This window comes from Falco biarmicus, chromosome 3, assembly GCF_023638135.1.
Source record: "Falco biarmicus isolate bFalBia1 chromosome 3, bFalBia1.pri, whole genome shotgun sequence".
Lineage (NCBI taxonomy): Eukaryota > Metazoa > Chordata > Aves > Falconiformes > Falconidae > Falco > Falco biarmicus.
The window spans coordinates 58,555,528-58,577,041 of record NC_079290.1 but is presented as its reverse complement, the minus strand read 5'-3'; the positions used below and the strand labels follow the sequence as shown (position 1 = coordinate 58,577,041).

General features: G+C 40.9%; 1 protein-coding gene across 4 annotated transcripts in view; it reads left to right on the top strand.

Annotated features, from left to right (window-relative positions):
- The first annotated feature begins 2,270 nt into the window (after nucleotides 1–2,270).
- Nucleotides 2,271–21,514, top strand: part of MYOM1 (myomesin 1) — an 80,482-nt gene continuing 61,238 nt past the window's right edge. For 3 of the 4 annotated variants that reach the window (XM_056330081.1, XM_056330080.1, XM_056330078.1), the window contains exons 1-4: nucleotides 2,271–2,417; nucleotides 3,921–4,247; nucleotides 10,378–10,866; nucleotides 20,043–20,180. In XM_056330081.1, the coding sequence (XP_056186056.1) occupies nucleotides 10,439–10,866; nucleotides 20,043–20,180 (566 nt within the window). In that variant the 5' untranslated portion in view covers nucleotides 2,271–2,417; nucleotides 3,921–4,247; nucleotides 10,378–10,438. Of the gene's footprint in view, nucleotides 2,418–3,920; nucleotides 4,248–6,726; nucleotides 6,833–10,377; nucleotides 10,867–20,042; nucleotides 20,181–21,514 lie in introns of those variants that run through there. The other variant, XM_056330079.1, reaches the window with a different exon arrangement.

The window sequence follows — 21,514 nt, the reverse complement described above, 5'->3', positions numbered from 1 at the left end:
TGCTGCTGCAGCTTCTGCTGTTGGTATTTGAGCTGTTTCATTTAAAGCTAAATCACACATGGCAAATAATCACCAGAATCGTCTCTGGCTTGTGCCTTCACCCATCAGATCCTTCTAATCTCATTTCCTTCTTTTCTTCAGTGTACCTCCTTCTCCAAATACTGAACTCCAGTCTGTTTTCCTCTCTTTGTCTTCCCCAGGTCTTTTTGCGTTACATCCCCAGCTTCTGGAAAAGTTTTTCATTCATAATTGATGTTTTAAATTTGATGGCTCTGTCTTGCAGGGAGTATTGAATAAAACAATCAGTTTGTAATTTTTTGATGCAAATTTTCCTCCAAACTTTGTTCAGCTTTATTATTATATTGGAAATAATTTCCAACTGTGGTAGTTAAACCCATTTTTTTTTCTATTAAGATATTGCCACTATCTTTCCCTTAATGGAAACATTTGATTGATTCAAAAACATTTCATCAATCAATGTGAGGACAAGGAAAATTAAAGTTGTTATTGCCTACTGGGTGGTAAATTTGTGTTAGCTATGCCTGGATGATTGTGGTAATGATTATTGCAATACTTGAGGCAATTGCTTCATATTATTGCAATAGTGGCTTTAATTTGAGTGGGATGATATCTGCAGTTTATTTTCTTTGTAATGGAATAGTGCAGTTAAACAGACTTTTGATAACAGGAAAGAGGAAGACAATTAATATAAAGTCACTGTTTAAGTGTCTGGGCTCCCTGGGGGCCATGGGGGCTGCTCGTGGGGGTACATCAGGGCATGTCCTGGCAGCCAGTGCCTGTCCCACCATCCCAGTCAGGAGCAGGGCAGCTGGGGGACACCTGGGCAGCTCCAGCTCCAGGCACTGGACACCTCTGTTTGGCCAATATCCTGACCAAACTACTTAATTCATGTTTTGAAGTGTATTATCTGCGTCTGAAAGCTGTGTAACTAAATGACAAGAGCTCAGATGATATGCCTCAGTCCAGTTTTCTGACTTTGGGTTATCTGCAGTTGGAGCAACTCTCTGGTCCTTCAGCAGTCTCGTGTCAAGGTGTTTTGGCCAGTCTTTCCAAGGTGAAAACCTAAATAGAATAAGGGTAACAGAAATTATCCATCATCATTGGAATAAAGGTATGGAAGGACCTGTGGTGTTTAGAAAAGACTAACAGAGACAGTATAGGACAAGATTTAACAATCATCTCTTTTGATAAGTAATTTTAAATGACAGGAGATACTATGGATTGAAAAACCATGTGAGTGCCAAAGGCACTTAAAGAAATAACAAGAAATTTCTGTTGGAATAGCTCTAGGAGTCTGCTATAGGCTCTCAGGGTGAGGTTTTAAAATGAAAAGAAACCTTTAAAATGTTACAAAGGAAAATAAACGCTGCCAGCAATAAACTTGTTATGGGACACTTGCAGTTCCAGAGACACACTGTGGAATAAATCATGTAGCCCACCTAGAGCAAAAAAAACCCCCCAAAATCAGGAAGAACAGATCGAGTAACCTATTTTTTTCTATAACATGATAAATCATTTTCCAAACAATAGAAGTGCAACAGATTGAGTCCATCTGGATTCGATATCCTACCACCTGGAAAACTGTTAATTAAAATGGCAAATTTACGTAAGAGATGTAGGGCAGCCAAGCCCTACGCTAGCCCAATGGCTAGTCAAGCAATACTAGGTTTTGGTGAGAAGGGAAGAACTGGAGGAGAGATTTTAGTAGCAAAGGAACAGTCTTGGGAGTGGTATTTAATTTTTCTGCTGGTAGTCTTATTATCAAAAAATAGAAAGGTTCTAATGTAATTTGCTGACTACATAACATTGGGGGGCATCTGCCTGCAAAGAAGGATTAGAGTATTATATAGCAGTAAGGCTTAGAGTAATTGAGATGAAATTCAGTAGTACAGAGTGCAAGGTCATGAGATGTAAGTTGTTACTAGATTGCCTCAGCTGGAAGTGACAGGGGACTGAAGAGAACTGAAGACGTTAATCAGCCAGAACGACTGTAAGCTACCAATATAATGCGTGTGTGAAAAAGGCCAATGCAACTATAAAGTTTATCAGTTGAGTTTTTTTCAGCAGAGACAGAAATGTGTCACAGTATGAAGGTAACGGTCTCTAATGAAACTGCTTCTGGAGTACTGTATGTGGTTCGGGTCACCCCTGGTGCAGAAAGATAACTCCAAGCAGGACCAGGTACAGGTGGGCTTTGCTAAGTTTATGACAAATGTTTTTCCATCATTGCCTGTCAGCAGGTAGAAGGAAGGAGCGTACAGTGAGGAAGCCGGGACCAGGGGTGGAGCTATGCAGTCGTCCTGACCAGCGACCTCTGTACATGGGGGAGTGATCCACACAGCAGTTCACCCAAGCATGCTCAGGCCTGTGCTGTGCTGTGCCAGGCTGTGCTGCAGGTACGGCACAGCCTTCGGGCTGCTGCACACATGTCTTAGCTGTGGGTTTAACTTTTCCAGCTGATTGCACCAAGGAGCCTGCAGGCAGCTCCCACACGGCACCAGCAATTACACCACCTGCATGGCCTCGCCTGTCTGTCCAGCAGTGCAGTGAGAAGTTCTCTTGTGAACATCCTTTCTGTTTGACAGTAGAATTGATAAATAGTTGTTTTCTTGTGAGAAAATCCTCTAATAGCTGAAATGACTGAAATGGGGGATCCTTTTCTGACAGGGTCTGCATGGTGTGCTGCATATGGGTTGTGAGTCACAGAATCACAGAATGGTTGGTTTTGGAAGGGACTTCTGGAGATCATCTAGGCCTACCCCCACTAAAGCAGGTTCTCCTACAGCAGGTTGCACAGAATCTCATCCAGGCGGGTTTTGAATGTCTCCAGAGAAGGAGACTCCACAGCCTCTCTGGGCAGCCTGTGCCACTGCTCTGCCACCCTCACGGTAAACAAGTTTTTCCTCATATTCAGACGAAACTGCCTGTGCTGCAGTTTGTGCCCGTTGCCCCTTGTCCTGTCACTGGGCACCGCTGAAAAGAGCCTGGCCCTGTCCTCTTGACACTCACACATGGGATATTTGTGTGCATTGATAAGATCCCCTCTCGGTCTTCCCTTCTCCGGGCTGAACAGGCCCAGCTCTCCCAGCCTTTCCTCACAAGGGAGAAGCTCCAGTCCCCTCATCATCCCCTTCACAGCCCTCTGCTGGGTGCTCCCCAGTGGTTCCCTGTCTCTCCTGAACTGGGGAGCCCAGCACTGGACACAGCGCTCCAGGTGCGGCCTCAGCAGGGCAGAGCAGAGGGGCAGGATCACCTCCCTCCACCTGCCGGCCACGTTCCTCCCGATGCCCCCCAGGCCCCCATGGCACCCCCTTTGCTGAACTGCATTCGGTCCCCCCCGCCCAGCTCTCCAGCCTGCCCAGGCCTCGCTGAACGGCAGCGCAGCCGCTGGGGTACCAGCCGCTCCTGCCAGGGCTGTGTCACCACCAGCCTTGCTGAGGGCTCTGCCCCTTCACCCGGGGCGCTGGGGAGCCCGTTGGACAGGGCTGGGCCCAGCGCTGAGCCCTGGGGAACCTGCCAGCTACAGGCCTCCAGCTGGGCTCTGCGCTGCTGGTCACAGCCCCTGAGCTCTGCCATTTGGTCCTGTTTGATGCTACACTGCCCGGGGTTCCCAGCATATAAGGGGGTGTAAGATTATCTGTACTATTTTCTTCTTACAGCGTTGGCACTAATACATTACATTTTGACTAACACCTTCCAGAGTCTGAGTGCTTTTCTTACTAGGATAATGACAGACCAGCACCTCCCAATGCAAAACAAGCAGTAACGTTCAGCACTCGTAGTGAAAAACTTGCAACAGTGTTGGTTCATTTCATACCTGATTAATTTCCCCCTACCTCTGCGTGTCAAAATAAGATCTGAGAAATAAGGTTTCTTATTTAACCTTTGTTTTCATGCAGAGCAACAATAGGAGGGCTGGAATCACAGACTGGCAGTGCAGGAAGTGGCAACATCCTCCTCTTTCTGCAACCCAGCTGCCATGTCCGTGAGGAGGAACTTGCTGATCAGAACTACAGGAAACTTCAAATGAGATTTCTAGCCGTATCAAGGAGAAAGTGCACTTGGTCTTCCAGGTGTGAGGCCCGACTCTCAAACTGCAGCAGGCTGTTCCTAGTCAGTTCTGTTAGAAGTCTGACTCCACACGAAATACAAGAATGGAGAGTGATGCAGAGAATAAACAGAAAAACTGACTTTACCTGGGAATTAAGATCTTCTCATGGGTGAAGGTAAGGGAACACAGATCTCCCTTGTCTTCAGTGGGTTATGAAGATGGCTAATTAGGGTATAATGGAGAATAGCACATCTTCCCAAAGTAATTTTTTTCTGGAGAAATATATCTTTTTTTGGGAATCCATTTGATAATTTGACCTAAATTTGAAAATAAATTCCAGAAGACAACACACATACTCAAAAACTGTCCTCCAAAAACTTTTTTGCTAGTTTCATTTAGGAATCTAGTGAAAGAGATGGACTTGGATGCAGTGGAATTTGACTAATACCCACAGCTACAGGATGCTGTAGCTCTCAATACTTCAATGGACAAGTTATTTTTTCAGTTGTGTCAGGTTCTAAATTAATCTTCCAGCTTTCCCATTCAGAAAAACAAACCGGTCTCTGGCACTATGTAATTCTAATAAGCAGAAGACAGAACTAACATTTCCAAAGAGTTTCTCTCCCAGGACTGATGTGACTAAATACATGTAGTTACACAGTGCCTCAGGGATTCCGAGACTTACAGAGCTCCAAGTGGTTTGAAACATGTGCTTTGGTATTCAAATAAGAGTTAAGTGGTTTAAAATTAGCTGTGGGTATTATCTTATTCTAAAGTCATATATAACTGTAAATTTAAGTGGCAAAGTAATGAAAGAACCCAAACAATTTTGCTGTCACACTCCACCTATCTCCATTTTATTTACAGAATAAACAGAGGCAGCACAGAATTTGAAAACTGTATTGGACTTGGTAGTGCCATTATACCCGGAAAAACACTGAAAATGTTGTTTAGATTTTTATATCCCACCTGCGATCTATACAAATTGTATTGCAATGAAAGCAGAGAAACAAGATGTTTAATTGTTTTCATTTCTCTGTATCTCTGAATTTTTAAAAAGCAATTTGCATGTGATTTAGTCTTTAAATGATCCACAGCAGATTAGGAGTCTGTAATAGAATCCAAGAGTCCACCCACTGAAGCCCCCATCTTCTCTAGCATAAAAATATATATTATAGCCCAGATTCTATAGGTCAGTGGCTCTGCCATTGGCACAGAATTCTGGGGGGCAGTAGAGGTTGTATTTGGATTCCCATTTTTCATTCTGTTGTTGCAATTTTGGACAGTTTCCTTAGCCAAGACACGGTTTCTATGACTGTACAACTTTTGTATGTGTACAAACACATACTTTGTGTGCTGAAGAGCAAAGACCAAAAGCCCATATGGTTAATGTAGCAGAGCAGTTCCTGGTGTGGGATATGAAGAGGCGTGTGAACTTACTTCATGGTGAGGCATCAGGCATCAGTTAGCAGCTCCGCAGGCAACAAGTAGCTACTGGGGAGAATGAAGAGATTTCAGGTGGAATCAAGGCAGCGAGGTGAAGAAGAAGATACTGATGAACCACCGTACAGAAAAACCTGAGACCTGTTGGCCTCATCCTGACCTTCTGCTGGTGGTTCCACCCATAAGGGAGAAGACCTCAGCAGAGGAGTAAGATCTGAAAAGTCCTCAGTTTTGTTGCCTGGTGGGTGTGGTGGAAAGTGCTATAGCAGAACTGAGAGGGTTAATATTTCTGTCAATGCAAATGCACAAAAGAGAGTGGACTAATCACTTGTATTGAAAGTTAAATATACAGTGCAGAGCAAAATCTGTATTTACAACGAAGTCACAGTGTATTCCACCTATTAGACCTCAGATGATGGAAATTGTTGTGATGTAATATTCAGCTGTGCTGATTGTACATTTCTGTGCCAAAATGCTGTGACCAAAATGAAAGAAGACAAGCCCATTTAATTATACCTAGAGGTAACAGTGTTCAATTTAGAAACAAAAGGTTGGATCTTAGAGCTGCGTTATATATATATACTTAAATGCCTCATGAGGTCATGATTTTAATGTAGTATTTTATCTTAAATAAGATGATAAAAAAGTAAAACTTTGTCAACAGAACAAAGTAAATTTTTATTGAATTTTAACATGTTGAATAGCTTTATAAAGTTTTGCTGCTAACTACTTCTCTAGATTGTTTGTCTTTTTGTTATTAAGCTGAAATATCTACACTACACACACTGTGGCTTGGCATGAAAAAAGAAAGAAAGGAACCCATAAAATATTCACATTCTTGTACCATGGCAGAGGTCAATATGGGGACTGATCTTCCCTCATTTCTGGTTCATGACACAATTAATATTTTTTTCTCTCCTAAATCTGATTTAACTAAAGAAAAAAAATCTTAGAAATAATTTTGAAATGAAATGCTGATTTTATATGGAATTTAGTGAAAATGCTTTAAGGGGAGGACTCAGTGTGAAGCTCCTGTCATCACGTCTTTGCACAGAGATAGCACAGGGTATCGGTATCTCTCTCTCTCTCTCTCCCTCTTCGATGCTATATTTATCACCCTCCTGGCCATAAAAGGTCTGGACTGGAGCTCTGACATTCCACTGACTGCAGGCATTATTTTTGTTCTGGACCTTGAAGTCCAGTTCTTACCCCTCATCCTGACTACCTCTTTCTTTGCTGGCTTCATCATTGCTCTGTTTTTCTGCTATTACATCCACTTGAGAGCTATTCCATTTGCTGCCATTCATTTGGGCTCTGGTAAGTGTTCCTTTATGATTTTATGTGTTCAATTATTTTTAATCTGAATCTGTAATGACGAGTTGATAGTAGCTTCCTTTATTCTTCTCAGTTCAGCAGTTACTTGAAGGGACTTGGGGACATGAACGGAAGACATTTGAGGGTTCCACTGTGAAACAAAGCAAAGTAGTGCAAAGGGTCACTTATTATTAATACAACTTTTTGCGTATTGTCCAGTAGTCTCAGATGAAGCATGGGTTACTGAGATACAGGAGGAATTTGTCATGTAACCTCCTTTGGGCTTAGAGAACGTATATATAATCTAAATATTTTCTAGTTGCATAGGATGTCTTGTGATTTGTAAAACCATTAGCTGAGCTGAAGGAAATGTTATCACATTTTTTCCCGCTTACAAGTTTCTGGTTTTCACCTATTTCACTGTTTTCACTGATTGATGGAGTAGGTCTTTAAAGAATTACACAGACTGGCAAACAGTGCAAGAGATAATGCCAAGAAAATCACTGTCTTTAATGTGTAGCCACGACCTATGAACAAGTACAGAACTGTTTGTCTCCTGAGTAGTCATTTTGAAAATTCAGTTCAACAGCTGCTAACATATAGCTCCAAACCCTGCGTATTCATCTAACTATGGCCACTAATATTTTTAGGCCAAGCTCTGCAGTTATGAAATGCTACACAGATCTTGAGAGGGAGTGTTGCCCTCACACTAAAGGGGGCTGATTAGTGGACACAAACTAAGTAGGTGCAGATAGCATGGATTTCATAAAATCTAAGAAATTGCAGTCAACCAGATAATCAGACAGTACTTCAAATAGGAGCAAAATCCTTACAAGGTTCAGAGTTTCTTGTCATCTCCAATAGCATCAAACTACTATATCTGATCAGACTATTGTAACTAACTGATCCTGACCTGTGAGCAATGCTTGATGTGTCAGAGGAAATATAAAACATAACTCATAGTGTGATAAAATACCTATAAAAGACGTTTCCTTTTATATGACGTCAGTATTGGCCTTTGATTTGAACCATGAGAGCTGACTCAGTGCTTAGCTCCCGCCTTACTGCCTTAGTTTTACCCCTGTCATAGACTCTTTCTCTTATTCCTGAGGACAGTGAGATCCAGACCTTTTATGTTTGGAAGAAAAAGGCTGCCTTTGTGAATTTTAACTATGCTGACTTTAAGTCCACTGCTTATTCTTTTGCTCTGGTAAGATGTGAATGAAATGCCTCTTTTAACTTCTCCTTAATGGGCAACACATGCAGTGGTTATACTTGTGGATCGTCTTCCTTACATTGAAGCCTGGAAGGTTCTGGGAACCCCTGAACAACAGGGCTAAATGGCTGTTAGCGTTGTGGCTGTTGTATCTACAATGAAGCCAGCCAACGCTACAAATAAAGCTGGTGAAGATGAAGGGAGACAACTGTAGTACTCTACAGAAGGAAAACAGGATGTTCTCATGTTCTTTCCCTTTCAGTGTGCAGGGGTCGATACTCATCTGTATGCCTTAACTTTGCTCAGCAGAGCTCACGATGGCTTGCAGACCCTTAACCTAGCTCTGCGAGCTGGGAGGGAAAGCAATGAAGAAAAACGGAGAAGAAATTTTCTGAAACTTGGGAAATTAAGAGGAACTACATAATACCTGAAGCTAACAAAATGAAAGAAATAATGACACAAAATATTGCTAGGTATTAGAAACAAGGCTACTAGACAGAATAATTGCATTCTTCAGGCTTATGTGAAAAAATAGCCAGCAGGAGAAATAAGGGGATTGAAAAGGAACATCATTTTTTGCCGTGGAGAACAATGAGCTACCACTTTCTCATTCCTCCCCCTTCCTCAGATAAAAATCAAGTAAATTCATAACTTGGTCTTCCTGAAGTCACAGTTTCACTGTGGTCAGGATATCAGCAATTTCTTTTTACATACTTAAAGACTTCTGAATGACTGGCTTTCTTTTTGGCTTTCTGCCAACAAGTGATCTGTTCTGTTATCACATAAAGAGCAGTTCCCTTGAGAGAGCCCTGAAATACAAGAAAGTTGAAACTTTTTTTTTTCTCCATAATTTGCCTTAGTCAGGGTGAGTATCTGAGCAGTTACCAAAGAGAATAGTTTGCAGTTTGTTGACTCACTGTCAGAACCAAATACTGAAGAAAAAGCCAAAGACTGAGACCTAGGAAGCATAAAAACCAGGGAAAAAAATATCTTGATTTTCATGAAATCATGATTTACATTCCAGCTCAGTAAGTGCATTTTATGTCAAAACATCAGATTATTGTTCAACAACATGAACAAAACCAGAAGCAGAACAAGTCTCCTTTTGTTGTGATTGATAGTAAAAAAACCCCATCAACAGTAAAAAAACCCCATCAACCACTTCTCACCATTATTTTTAGATCTTCTTTAAGTTCATCTAAACATTTCCCTACTGTAACTCATTTCTGTTCATAATCATGTGCCTTTCAGGAACAATCCTAGCTGTGTTGTAAGCCTAATCACCAGTGATAAGAGAAAGGTTATCATAGGGATTAGTAGAGGCAAGCTTGCACGTCAGAGGAGAAGAATTCAGTTTTAATAACAGCAAAATAAAACAATAACAAAATAAAGAGTGAATTGCCAGCTTAAAAAAAAAACAACTAAACAAGGGAAATCCTTTCTGCACTCAACCCTCATCCGATTTTGAGAGAGGAACCACCTCTCACCTGATCAAATTTCCTACTATGAGTGACTGCAAGACAATCTGATGACTGTGCAAAGTAAAACTTAGATGGGGCTGTCATCTGGAGGAAGTTTCTTGACAATCTTGAACATGACATTCTAGATTAAAGAAAAAGGGTCATTTGGACTGAGGAGCATTACATTATTTTACTCATTGCATACAGATCGTATCCCTGATTAAACCAAAAGTACAATAAGCCATTTAAAATGGATCTCTGATATCACATAGAAAATAATCAATGTAATGCACGTTTACAGAAAAAGTTACATCCTTCTCAATCTTAATTCACTTTTTAATTCACTGTTAAAATATTAAACTAAATATTAAATTCAATCTGACAACTGGATTACAGAAATGAATGAAATATACATAGATTTGTATTTCAGTTTATATAGCCTTGTTGGAATTCCTCATGCCTTTTTAAATAATTCATTACCTTATTCTCACTTTTGTAATTTAACAAAAGTATTTACACCATCCCTGAAGAAGCTGAACATATACAATTTCATTAGTTCACAGTAATGAATGGAGAATCTGAGCGTGCAAAATTTGAATAGTTTGCAGTAACAGGGAGACCAACTACAAATGAAACAGACACAATAGTGCAGGTTTTCTCTCATGATGAATGGCATATGACTATCTTGAAACTCAAATTCGAACCTATCTTAGAGTCTAACACACATCATAGAAAGATAACTCTAAATTCATTGCATTTTATTTTTGAAGTTTTAAGTTCTGTGTTAGTTTGTAGGAAGTTGTGTATTAATTGTATGCTAACTCAGAACTTCCTTTGACAGTAGTCCTTATGTTTGTTCTGTCCTTTTTCAGACACTGTCCTGTTTATTTACATTCAGAAACATACTGTAAAAAACAAAATTAGAAGACACCCATGATGTCTTTACCTTTCTACCAAAGACACCATGAGCACTATGACCGTGCGTACCGCCATAAAGCACTGCAGTCCACTCTAAACCAGTACCAAAAGGAAACAAAAAGCAAATCTGCTGTCTATGCTCAAGGATCTACAGCTTACACTAGGGGCTCTGCTGCCTACCGCCATGCATCTGCAGCAGACTTCAGCCTTGCCTCTTCAGCAGCATATAGTCATGGCTCTTCAGCCTATGACCTTGAGTCAGCAGCCTACAGCTATGGATCTACAGCCTATGATCACTCTGCTGCACAAAGTAAAAGATCTGCTGCCTACAGTCTTGACTCTGAATCCCTCAGCCAGAGCTCAGCTGCCTACAGCCATGGATCTGAATCCATCAACAAGCTGGCTGCAGCCTACAGGCTGGGATCTGAAGCCTACAGTCTCGGGTAAGTACATCCGTCTTTGGAACAATATTCTGAAACAAAAATGTCCAACCACCTCCCACTGAAATCAATGGCAAAACTCTCCTCCTCCACAGAAATTGTCTCTGTAACTTGGTGTTAATGCATTTTCCAGGTGTGGTGTTTTCCTTTGGCTTTGGCAGTGGCAAGGACTGTGGCCAGCTTAGTTTGTTGGACTAAACCATGTTTGATGATTGGATTGGCATAAGAATAGCACTGGCAGTGATGATGTGGTTGAATGATGACATATTCATGCTCCAAACTGATTAGGCGCAAACCACTTCTCCTTCCAAGTTGTTTAGCCATATTAGTACAGCTGAATTTAATATGCAGTGTTGAGATAGTTTTTGCTTTGAGGCTGGCTTTTATCTGGCCAGGTTGGAGCAGTAAAATAACTTAAGGCTGTTCACACAAGTTTGAGCTGACATATCCATATATCATTAAACCATTGTCCTTTTGCCTAATGGTTTTACTTTTATGGTGAGTGATTCAAGAAATAGAAATTTTCACACTGTATATTGGTTGAGGCATACTATTTCCAAAGTAGGAATACCCTGAAGTGTTTCTTGCACTAGAATAGCAGTTATGCTTAGCTGCCATGGTTTTTGTTTAATTAAGATGATAGATATTGCCTAAGCAATTACATTAGCCGAATATTTCAGATATCATAGCCTCACATTATGTCTATGTATTGCAGAGATTTACAGAAATTAGGGGCATATTAAAATAAGATTAGAGCAGCTGTTAGCAATAAGGGAAACAATCAACAAATTATAGCCCAAAACATCTGCTTACTGTTATATTACTGTAAGATTTAGAGTATTATTAACAGAACTGGTCAAGACTTGTCCATTAGAAAATTTAAGTTTTGAAAACTGAATATCCTCCAAGGATTGTGGATAAAGATGGAATTTTGGCCAAAACCACTGAGGGAAAGACTACCTGTACCACAGTAAACAATACCTTGTGATTACAGCCTTCACTTGGCTTTCAGGAAGTTCAGGGACAAGTCTCTGTCTGCCTGGGTCTGTTCAGGAGTTTGAACCTCAGGCTGTTAGAGCCCAGATGAATGACTTGACTATCTGGGGCTGGGTCATACCAAGTCTTTGCTGTTGCAGCAATTTCACTTGTGCAAATAATTAACCACTGAGTGGAGCAGCAAGAAGCTCATTTATAATCTGCTGATGAAGGGAAGTAAGCTGGAGATCCTGGGACTGGTGGTTATGTTTCCAGAGAGTTGGGTAGGGGAAAATATCCCAAATTTCTGCAGTGATGCAGCACTGCCTTCATGCTACTGCTGATTCTAACCCAAAGCTGCCTTCTCATAGAAAATGTTCTTACGGGAACACTATCTGAAGTTGCAAAAAATTATTGTTAAGTAACCTGCTTCTGAGTCCCAGTTACAAGCGCTTCAGTAACTGGTTTGTCAAGTGAGTTTCTTCTGAAACCTGTATATTCTCATCAAGAACTCCTCTAACATCAGCAAAGTAATGTTAAAGGAAATGGAATTGCTTAATTAGTAGAGAACTTAAAACATTTCCAGGTTTCCTGAGGTTTTGTTCAAGATAATAGTTTTTGTTTTAAAATAGTATATTTAGTGGTAATTCCAAACTACTTTGTAGTACAAGAGTTGCCAACAGGTTGATATATTATCCTAGGAATCAGACATAAGAATGTCTCAGTTGTAACTTCTCTTTTTTCTGTGATACTGTCTTTGTGTTGGAAGTCTGAGAAACTCAGTGCTGCTATGTAAGACTAGATGCTATTTAAATCTCTTTTGCACAAAAATTTATTAATACCTGACACAATATGGTTCTGAATTATAATCCCAATATTTAACCTAATTTTATGGTTAATATGACCTCTATGTTAGTACTTATTAGGGTTTTGCAACCCATTTTTGCTGTAATTTGCAAGAGGTAAAGTAGAACAAATAATGTGACTATATGGTTAAATGTAGTGGCAATTTGAAGTAATTCTTTCCACGTTTGTACTGTCTTCCCCAGCTGTCCCAAAACACTCCCAGGGATAATGTGAAGACAAAAAGTTTTACTAAAATAAATTCAGCAAATCAAAGACTTTCTTTTTTGCCCATATGAAAGGAATGGTGTAGCAAGGAAAAAAAAAAATAAAAAGAAAATGAGCCTTCAAACTCTTTCAATTTTCAAAAAGTAGAAAGAGTCTTGAATTGAAATGCTCCATCTAAATGACCTACAACAGTGGTGGTTGCTTGAAACCTGAATGGACACATGAATCCAAATCCAGCTAAAATTCTTTGTCTAACAATTGATTATTGCAATCACTGAATTTTAACATCAAATATACACTTATGTATAATGGATATAGTTTGTGGATAAACCCCTCCAAGCTTAACAGGAAAAGTTTACTATTCAAACATTAAACTTTTATTCCGTTCACTTCTTATTTTTATCTAAAATACCTTTTGCTAAACTTTATTATACTTGCAAAATTTAAGTCTCCTCTTTTTCTGTAGCAACTGTATGAAAGAGAGTGTTCATGAAGCAACAGTGTTGGCATCCGCTTAGTGCTATGTGGGAAATTTATCATGGGAAAAGACTGGAGAAGGACTTGGGGCTAGGTAACCTATAAGACCTTGACCTGAACCCAGTTCTCTGATGTTGAAGCCTCGCATGAGTGGAAAACATGTCCAGAGCATGGACATGGACAGCTTGAAGGAGCTGCAGCTTGTTTTTTCATGAGGACAACGAAGTCCCCATTTGCAAGTGGGCTATCCTTTCCCCACATTTAAAGTCTTCTTTACATCATGACAGCTTGAAGAAGTAAAAGGAGTGAAATGAAAACAGGCAAAACTAAGAGCAAGTACGGAAGCTTGCAGCTTTGCTGGTCACAGTTTGCCAAAGTGCCAAACCCTGGGCTCCTAAAAGACAGCAAGTCTTACTATTTAAAGATTGCTGCTTCACACCTAGCCCTCTCTACCAGATTGAGGGGCTGTCTGTAAGCGTACACTGCTTCTTTGGCCTCCACAGAGCCAGGAAGAGTGGGGTGTGCCGCTTCCCCCAAGGGAAGGAAGGATCCATGCAGGAGAGGGATGGCAGCTCTCTCCCACAAGCCATTGTTGTGGCCACCCCATCCTTTCCCCTGTCCCATCCTCAGCAGCTGCTGGGGTGGGCAGCTTGGCTCTTGTGGGAGAACCTTCTTCCCATAGCACCACTCCATCCTCTGCGCTTCTAAGAAGCTTTGAGTCAGGTCTGCCAAAGCTGCTTATAGCACTACAGGCCTGTCAAACGAGACTGCTGGATTAAACCTGCTTACCTCTTTTTTTGGAAGCTCAGTCATTTGCCTTTGCTCAAACTTTCACTGCTTTTCCATGAGTAATTTTCCTGGCCAGCAGCATCAGATAATCCCATCGTGACACAGACAGGTTATCTGCCACCAAATGGGCCAGAGACTTGCTTAGAGAGAAACCAGCAGTTATTGCTGTGGCTCAAGCATTTGCATATATTTTGCAGGTCAAGAGAAACAGAAAAGACATGGTATAATTCAGGTGAACCAAGCAAACAGGGCAGAGATGCCCTACTAGCATGCAATCAATTAGGCTGCCGGACAGTAAGAGTGAATGCTCTTCTGAGCAACGTTGTAACCAGGGTTGAGACAGGGCTGTGTAAATAATATACTTAAAGAAATATGAGAAGACCATGATCTTGGCATTGCTCATCCTTTGGTTTATTACAGGTGAGGGTTAAGAAGGTGGCTTCCAGACTTCATAACCAGGCATAGATATTGTTTTAATGAGACCTGCTGCAAAGAAACAATCCCACTTCAAAAAAATTTTTTTGTGGAAGCTGTGTTAGGGAACAGCATGATTATTGCCAGCAGTATGCCTGGGCCTGTGACAAATCTGTCAGCAACTTAACTTGAATATAGTAACCAGAAAACACCTCTCATCTTTAGAGGCTGGCTTTAAAGAGCTCTTTGCTGAAATATTTTTTTTTCTTTTTTCTTGTAACTGAGTTTGCCAATCTATCTCCTCTTTATGGTGACTAAATTCAAACATTGCATATTAGGAAAGAAGCAGCTGCTACAGAGCCTGGAAAATGCCTCTTGGCTAATGGGGCTCCTTCAGCAGATGCAGCCACTGTGCGTACCAAATGCATCCCTTTCTGCTGTCCAAGTAAAGTGAAAGAGAGGCGTAACAAAAGCATGCTAAGGACAAAACCCATGATGTTCTAGAGGTATAAAAGAGCTTACAGGTGCTTCTTCATTCAGGGGTGGAATAACTAAGGAATAGGGTGTTGTGGTCCACTCACAGAACACATTTCTGCATCCACTGGGCACAGACTGTGCAGGGTGGGAAACCTGTCCCTTCAGGCACAGAAACAAGGGCAGTGCCAACATATTGAAGTACATTTCTATCTGAGAATAAGACAACAAAAGAAAACCTCTGTTTGGGGAGTTTCAGATGTCCTGCACAGTGTTGTTGTCTTTAGTTCCTCTGTTGGGCTAAAGCAAAAAGCTAATAGTGTCTGTTTTTCACACCTCTACAGGGCAATGCCTGTGCCTTTAGCATTTGCAGTCACGCAACTCCCAATTCAGTGACTGCTGAGAAAGTAGGAAAATGCTGGTGTTGATAGTTTAACATGCTGAAAGCCATCAAAAAATGAGGACAGTAGGCTTGGGTCACCAACCTTGATAAGGCAGTACAGATAGTATCTGATCTGTAAAAAACCATACATATGCGCTCTGGGCATATCAAATGAGACTGAAAGCTGTTAAAAGGTCATGGTACTGTTCCTCCCCGTGAAACTAGAGAGCACTGATACCCTGCTCCTTCTCCTCCAGGGAGATTCTGTTCCACATATCAGCTAAAAGGTTGGAACATTTTAAAATAAAGGGCAAGATTTTAGAATCTGGTTCAAGAAAGTAGAGTCCTTCTTTGGGCTACCTAAATAAAGGTTGTAGGCAGGGTTTGGGTTTTGTGTTGCACAGGAAGAAATAGTAATAACAAAAAAAGGAAAACAGGGAAATAAACATCATGACAGTAATAGTGATCAATTTGTTTTCCTGTGTGAGGAGTTCCATTTGAATATGCACTTCTACTAGCATCCATATAGCTCTGCCTGAATGGAAGCAAATGATAACAGGATTTGGAAAAGAGAAACATTTTCTTATGCTTCAAATGCATTTGTTTCAGCTCGTGGTTTATGGAGTGCAACTCTAAAAAAGATTTTTGAGTTACTCTGGATACTTCTCTGAAAGCACCAGCTGGATGCTCTGATGTGGTCATGAAGAAATTAGAAATTTAGGAACAGCTGTGAGAGAAAGTGAAAATAAAATAGAAAGCATATTATGTCAGTGCATTAATCCAAGGTATGCTTGTAGCTGAAATACTAGGCACAGTGCTGATCATCTAATTTCAAACAGTACAGTCTGAAACCAGAAAAAAGATCAGATATCAGCAAGTAGGGTAGTGGGAGGTGTGGAATATGTTCTATTGGGAGAAGGTAAGACACTGGAGCTCTTACCTTGGGACAGAGGCAAACGTGGGTATGTAACTTTAATGTATAAAATAGTGAAATGTGCAGAGTGAACAAGGAATGATTTTTCACACAGAGGGGTATGTAAACACAGAAGAAATTATAAGAATCACAAAAGAAAGTGCCATTTTCATATATGCATTGTAAGCTCACTGCTACAGCCAGGATGCAACCTCTGGCTCAGGGTATCCCTAGGCTTTTGCTTGAAACCAAAAGGATTTATCCAGGGAGGTATTTCTTTACATAAACTTTCTTTTTACCTGCTCTTGACCATTGCTGGAACAGGGAACTGGTCTAAAAGCACCATTGGTGTTTTTCAATGGAATGCTTTTCACTGCAGCCTCGCTTAGTCCAGGTCAAGTTTCTGGAAGAGCAAATGTCTGAAGCAAATTGGTTGGAGTGTTGTGTTAGGGATCTGAGAACAGCAGACAATTACAGAATCCACATGGATCCATTATTCAGCTCATAGTTACCATCTGCACTTTTGATAGCTGAGTGCTCCCTCTTCTGTACCACTACAAAGCATCGGGACCCAACCCTTGCACAACACAACACAAAAAAAAGACAGCACAACAACTCTTACTGCAGCTGTACCTTCCAGAGAAAGAAGAAGGGAGGAAAAGGCATCTGGAAAGGTGCTTTTCTGGTCCTGACCACCTACACACAAGGGCTGACCAAAGGATGCAACAACTTGAAGGATCCAAGAGTAGTAATCCAGAAAATAATCAGGTGGCTGCAGCAAAAGTGCCTCAATCAAGAGACATTATGGTTTAGAAAACTTAAAAGAGAGCGGGAATCAGCTGTGCATGTACAGTATGTTTAACCTAGTCATCGCACCCCATAAAAGTCCCGGTTCTATCTCTGTTTCTCACGCTTCATTGTGATGGAGATCTCTGGTGTTAATCTGAAAGGTCTGGGGGATATTTTGATGAAGCCAGCTATAGAAGGCATTAAAAATGAAAGTGAGATATTCAACTTGAAAGACTTGCAGTGTTTGATTAAAAAAACAAACACCAAACAAACAGAACCTAGAGCAACTTATTCTTTCCTTTTCAAATAATTTTAGCGAGTTATAAGTGAAAGATAGAAAAAAAATATGTAGGAAAGACATCAGCAAAAGGCCTAGCAAAGAGTGATGGGAACTGCTACGTACGCTCCCCATTAATTCCCTACATGAGTGTGTAACCTGGACCTGAACTGAAAACTAAACCAACAGAACAGCCAAATTCTTCTTTAGGAACAAAGAGCTAGTCTTGACTTAACTGTGCTTAAAATGCCTGAGCTGAAATTTTCACCACATTTCATCTGCTTTTATGAAAATAGAAACTTTTTGACATTTAAACTGAAGTTTAAATAATACTGTGATCCTTCACAATCCAGAAAAAAAAAGGAATCAAGTGGCCTCCTAAAGGGTTCAGACTAAAGTCCCTAGGAAATCTGATGGCAGTTAGAGTAAAAATTCCAGGTTTGTCCCATTTTAAAATAGGACAGGAATAAAAGTCGCCTGCTAAGTAAAGAACTGCAGTTCCTTACAGACTATAGTTCAATTACAAAAAATAATGAAAATACTTTGCCTTTGATGTTTCTCACCACCTATTTGATGGTGAGTTCTCCCAACACATTGTGGTTGGCCATAGTGATTGTACTACATTGTTGCCCAACCCAGGAGCGAGGCCACTGCATACCCTGTTTCATTCTGTCTCTACCTTTTTATCTTACTCTGCTTGGACCATTCCTGAGTGTTTTCTGCTTGGATTTCTGTCCCTAAAGCTCGTTCCACCTCAATTGGACTCCTTCCCTGGAGGAAGAACCTGGCATCAGACCCTGGAGCAGATAGCATCTCTCTCCTGTAGGCTTAGTCTGTGCCTTGGCTGACCCAGTGGTGCCTGCTGTGGTAAACCCTTGGCCCCAGCCCTGTGGTGTGTGCCACAGCCTCTCGCTGGCTGTGCTTTTGTTTGCATTGAAACCAGGAGGATGAGGAAAGAAGGAGAATCAGTGCACGGTTACTTTTACCTCCTGTACTGAGTGTGTCTTGGCGGTGGTGCTGTAGGCTCAGTGGTGGTGCCTATAAAGTGGGCACACAAGGAGCACAGGGGAGGGTGCTGTCTCACTGCGATGTGGGTGAGCTGAATACAGATGAGTCTGATGAGATGGGGACTGAGCAGAAAGGAAGGGAAACAGTGATGGTGCTGGGAGTGGCAGGGCAAAGAGATAAGGGCTGGAAAGCAGATGTGGGAGGGGATGTGAAGTTCAGGGAAGGAACTAGAAGAAGAAGGAGAAGAGATGACAGCAAGAAAGCTGTTAAAAGAGCTAGGGAATGGGAGACTGATTTAATAGGCACTACTTAGGGAGAAAACTCAGCCTGAGCAAAGGGACAGGCACAAAGAAACAAAGGAAGGAAAGATAGAAGAATGACACTGGACCCATGTGTTCTCACACACAGAGTCCCACATGGATAGATTATTAACACGTATTTTGGAAAGTAAGCACTGTTGCTGGTATGACGTGTTGGTGGCACTTCTGGAGCTTGGTACTTTTGCAAGGCTGTAGCCTAAGAAAACCATCAGCTCAATTATGTATCTGTAATCTTACATCATGCATGTGTAACATCCTCAGGGATCCAGTGCTAGCATGAGTTTCAATTGTATGTGTGCAGCACGTTGCATAGAGACACCGGTGTAAGCTACCCAGAGTATGGGAATCAGGTTAGCCATTGTGGTGGTATGTGTCTGGGCTAATGAGCCTTGCTGAGAAACCATGTGCTTTAATCCTGCTCCTGTATCTGTGCACATAAGTGGTAAGCTTATGCTGTGTAGACAAATCTCCAGACTAGATCAAGATATTGCATAGTTCTGGGAGTTAAAGATGTGTTGCATTGGGAAAAGGCAGAGGCATTTGGAGCTTTGTTAACACAATTTGTAACCACGTTAAAAATGAACCCCAAATGACTGCCTCAAATATGCTTCACACTCTTCAGAATCCCTCCCAGGCGGGTGAGGAGGGGAAGCCTTCTCTTTGGTTTGCTCTTCTTTCTTTCCACTCATTCTCCATTTGTCTGTGCTGTGTTAAATGGTGGTACTTGACTCAGCTCTCTGCTTCCAATGGATTGGGGTGGTATGGGAGAGCAGTGGGAATGGCAACTGAGCAATGGTTACTGAGCGATAGGCTGCCCCACAATTTCTGTAGAGACTTAAATGCATTATTACTTTGAATACATTTACACACGAACATTTTGGTGGGGGACCAGGCAATTTCAGGACAGTAAATTCTGGAAAAGAGAGGTTATGAGTTCGGGTACAATCTTCAGAATTACACAGCGGTCTCAGTGACTTCAGGGTCTACTGAGTATCCAAACTCTCCAAGTCCCAGCCCAAGAAGCTATTAAATGTGCATTGCTATCATGTATATTGTTTATGCTCTTTATTTAGATTTGATATCAAGGGGCATCAGTGTTGTATTTGTAATAATGAGTTTGTCAAAAGTGTATTTAGTTATGTGTCTAGTAATTCTGAAGTGATGGCTATTTAAAGTTATATTTTCTTATTATTAAACAAGACAGCAAAAATTTTTAGTACTTTAATCTTATTTTGGAGTGTTTCTTAACAGCTTTTTTTTCTGAACTTAACAGTATTATTTTTATTTCAGGCTGAAAGATTCTAATTTAATGATTGAAAATCAATCCTATAAGATGAGTCCCAAAGCAAAGCGAGCAAAACAGAATTTTGTATCTGAGGACAAAGAGAACGAAGCCATGGACTACTCAGTGCCCATATTCACAGGGCGGTATGTCGATTTTCCTTTTGTTTGGTATCTTATTTCTGACATTTTCTTAACAAATTATAAAATAACAAATCCATTACTCTTTTTTTACACTCATGGATCTCAAGGTGATTGTTTGCACTTCACATGAGTGATAAAGAGACAAAATCAGCTAACTGGCAGAAAATCAGACATTGATCATCGAAAGCCAGGACAAAGGAACCTAGGTGCCAGGATCTGTTTTGAACATATCGCCAGGGCCACTTTCTATGAAATTAAGACATAATTATAACTCTGCTTATTGGGAACCAGACTAGCATGTTGTCCATATTATTTAGCTTGTTCTTTTGAAGACTTGTTCTGTAATTCAATGTCTCTTACCAAGCATTAATCATAGAAACAATGAAGCAATGTGCTAATACTTTGTCCTGGCACAGGGAAAACCTGGAATGAAACCAAATACTTCCTCAAATCCATTGTAATGATTCATACTGATCTCACGTGTTGTGGCATTTATTGCATAGTTACTACTGATGTAATACACCGTACTGCAGCAGTGCCCTCAGTAAAGCTGAATGTGAACTTTATGTGGAAGCCAGAACCAACACGAGCACGGAGGCTGCCCTGCCCTTTTTGGGGAATGGCGTGCTGATTTTATTAGGAGTCTCTGGCAGTTCAAGCATAGTCACTTGTTCAGATTAATACATACTGGGGTGTGGTGTGGAAAACTGGTTCCTGATTGGAGACCAAGAGGAAAATTTCTTGCCCACCTGCAGCTGAACAGAAACTTTCCTTCAACTTGACTTTCTTCTGCAGCACAGCATTGTTCATGGGACACTTCCAAGCTGTTCCTGGAAGCCAGTGTTTTTCTGTCTACTGCTTAATCAGCACCCAATGTCACTTATGCTTTGCATCTAAACTTGTGCTTTCATGTGAAACTGAGTTCCACTTTGTCAGGGGGAGATGGTATTGCTTTAACCTTTTGAGGGTTTGTGGTGCTTTTGTGATGAGACCAGCAGTTTTTGTTTTTATTAATTTCCTCTCACTATCCGAGAGTAATTTTTTTTTACACCTCTTGTACATTTCTGTGTTGCCTTACTGCTCTTTGATCCAACCAACATTCAGAAGCACACACTGTTGCCTTTTTAAAACATTGCTTTGGAGTTTCAGCTATATCTTCTGTGACAGAAATACATAGATATGTCTCACACAAAACTTGCAGTACATATTTTCAAGGCTTCTCATTACCTTTGTGTCTCACCTGCTGTTTCTGCTTACATAGCAGTAGATTTACAGCTCACTATCATCTGTCTCCCATGCCCTCAAGTACAAATATTCTCCCTTTTTATTGTGTCTTG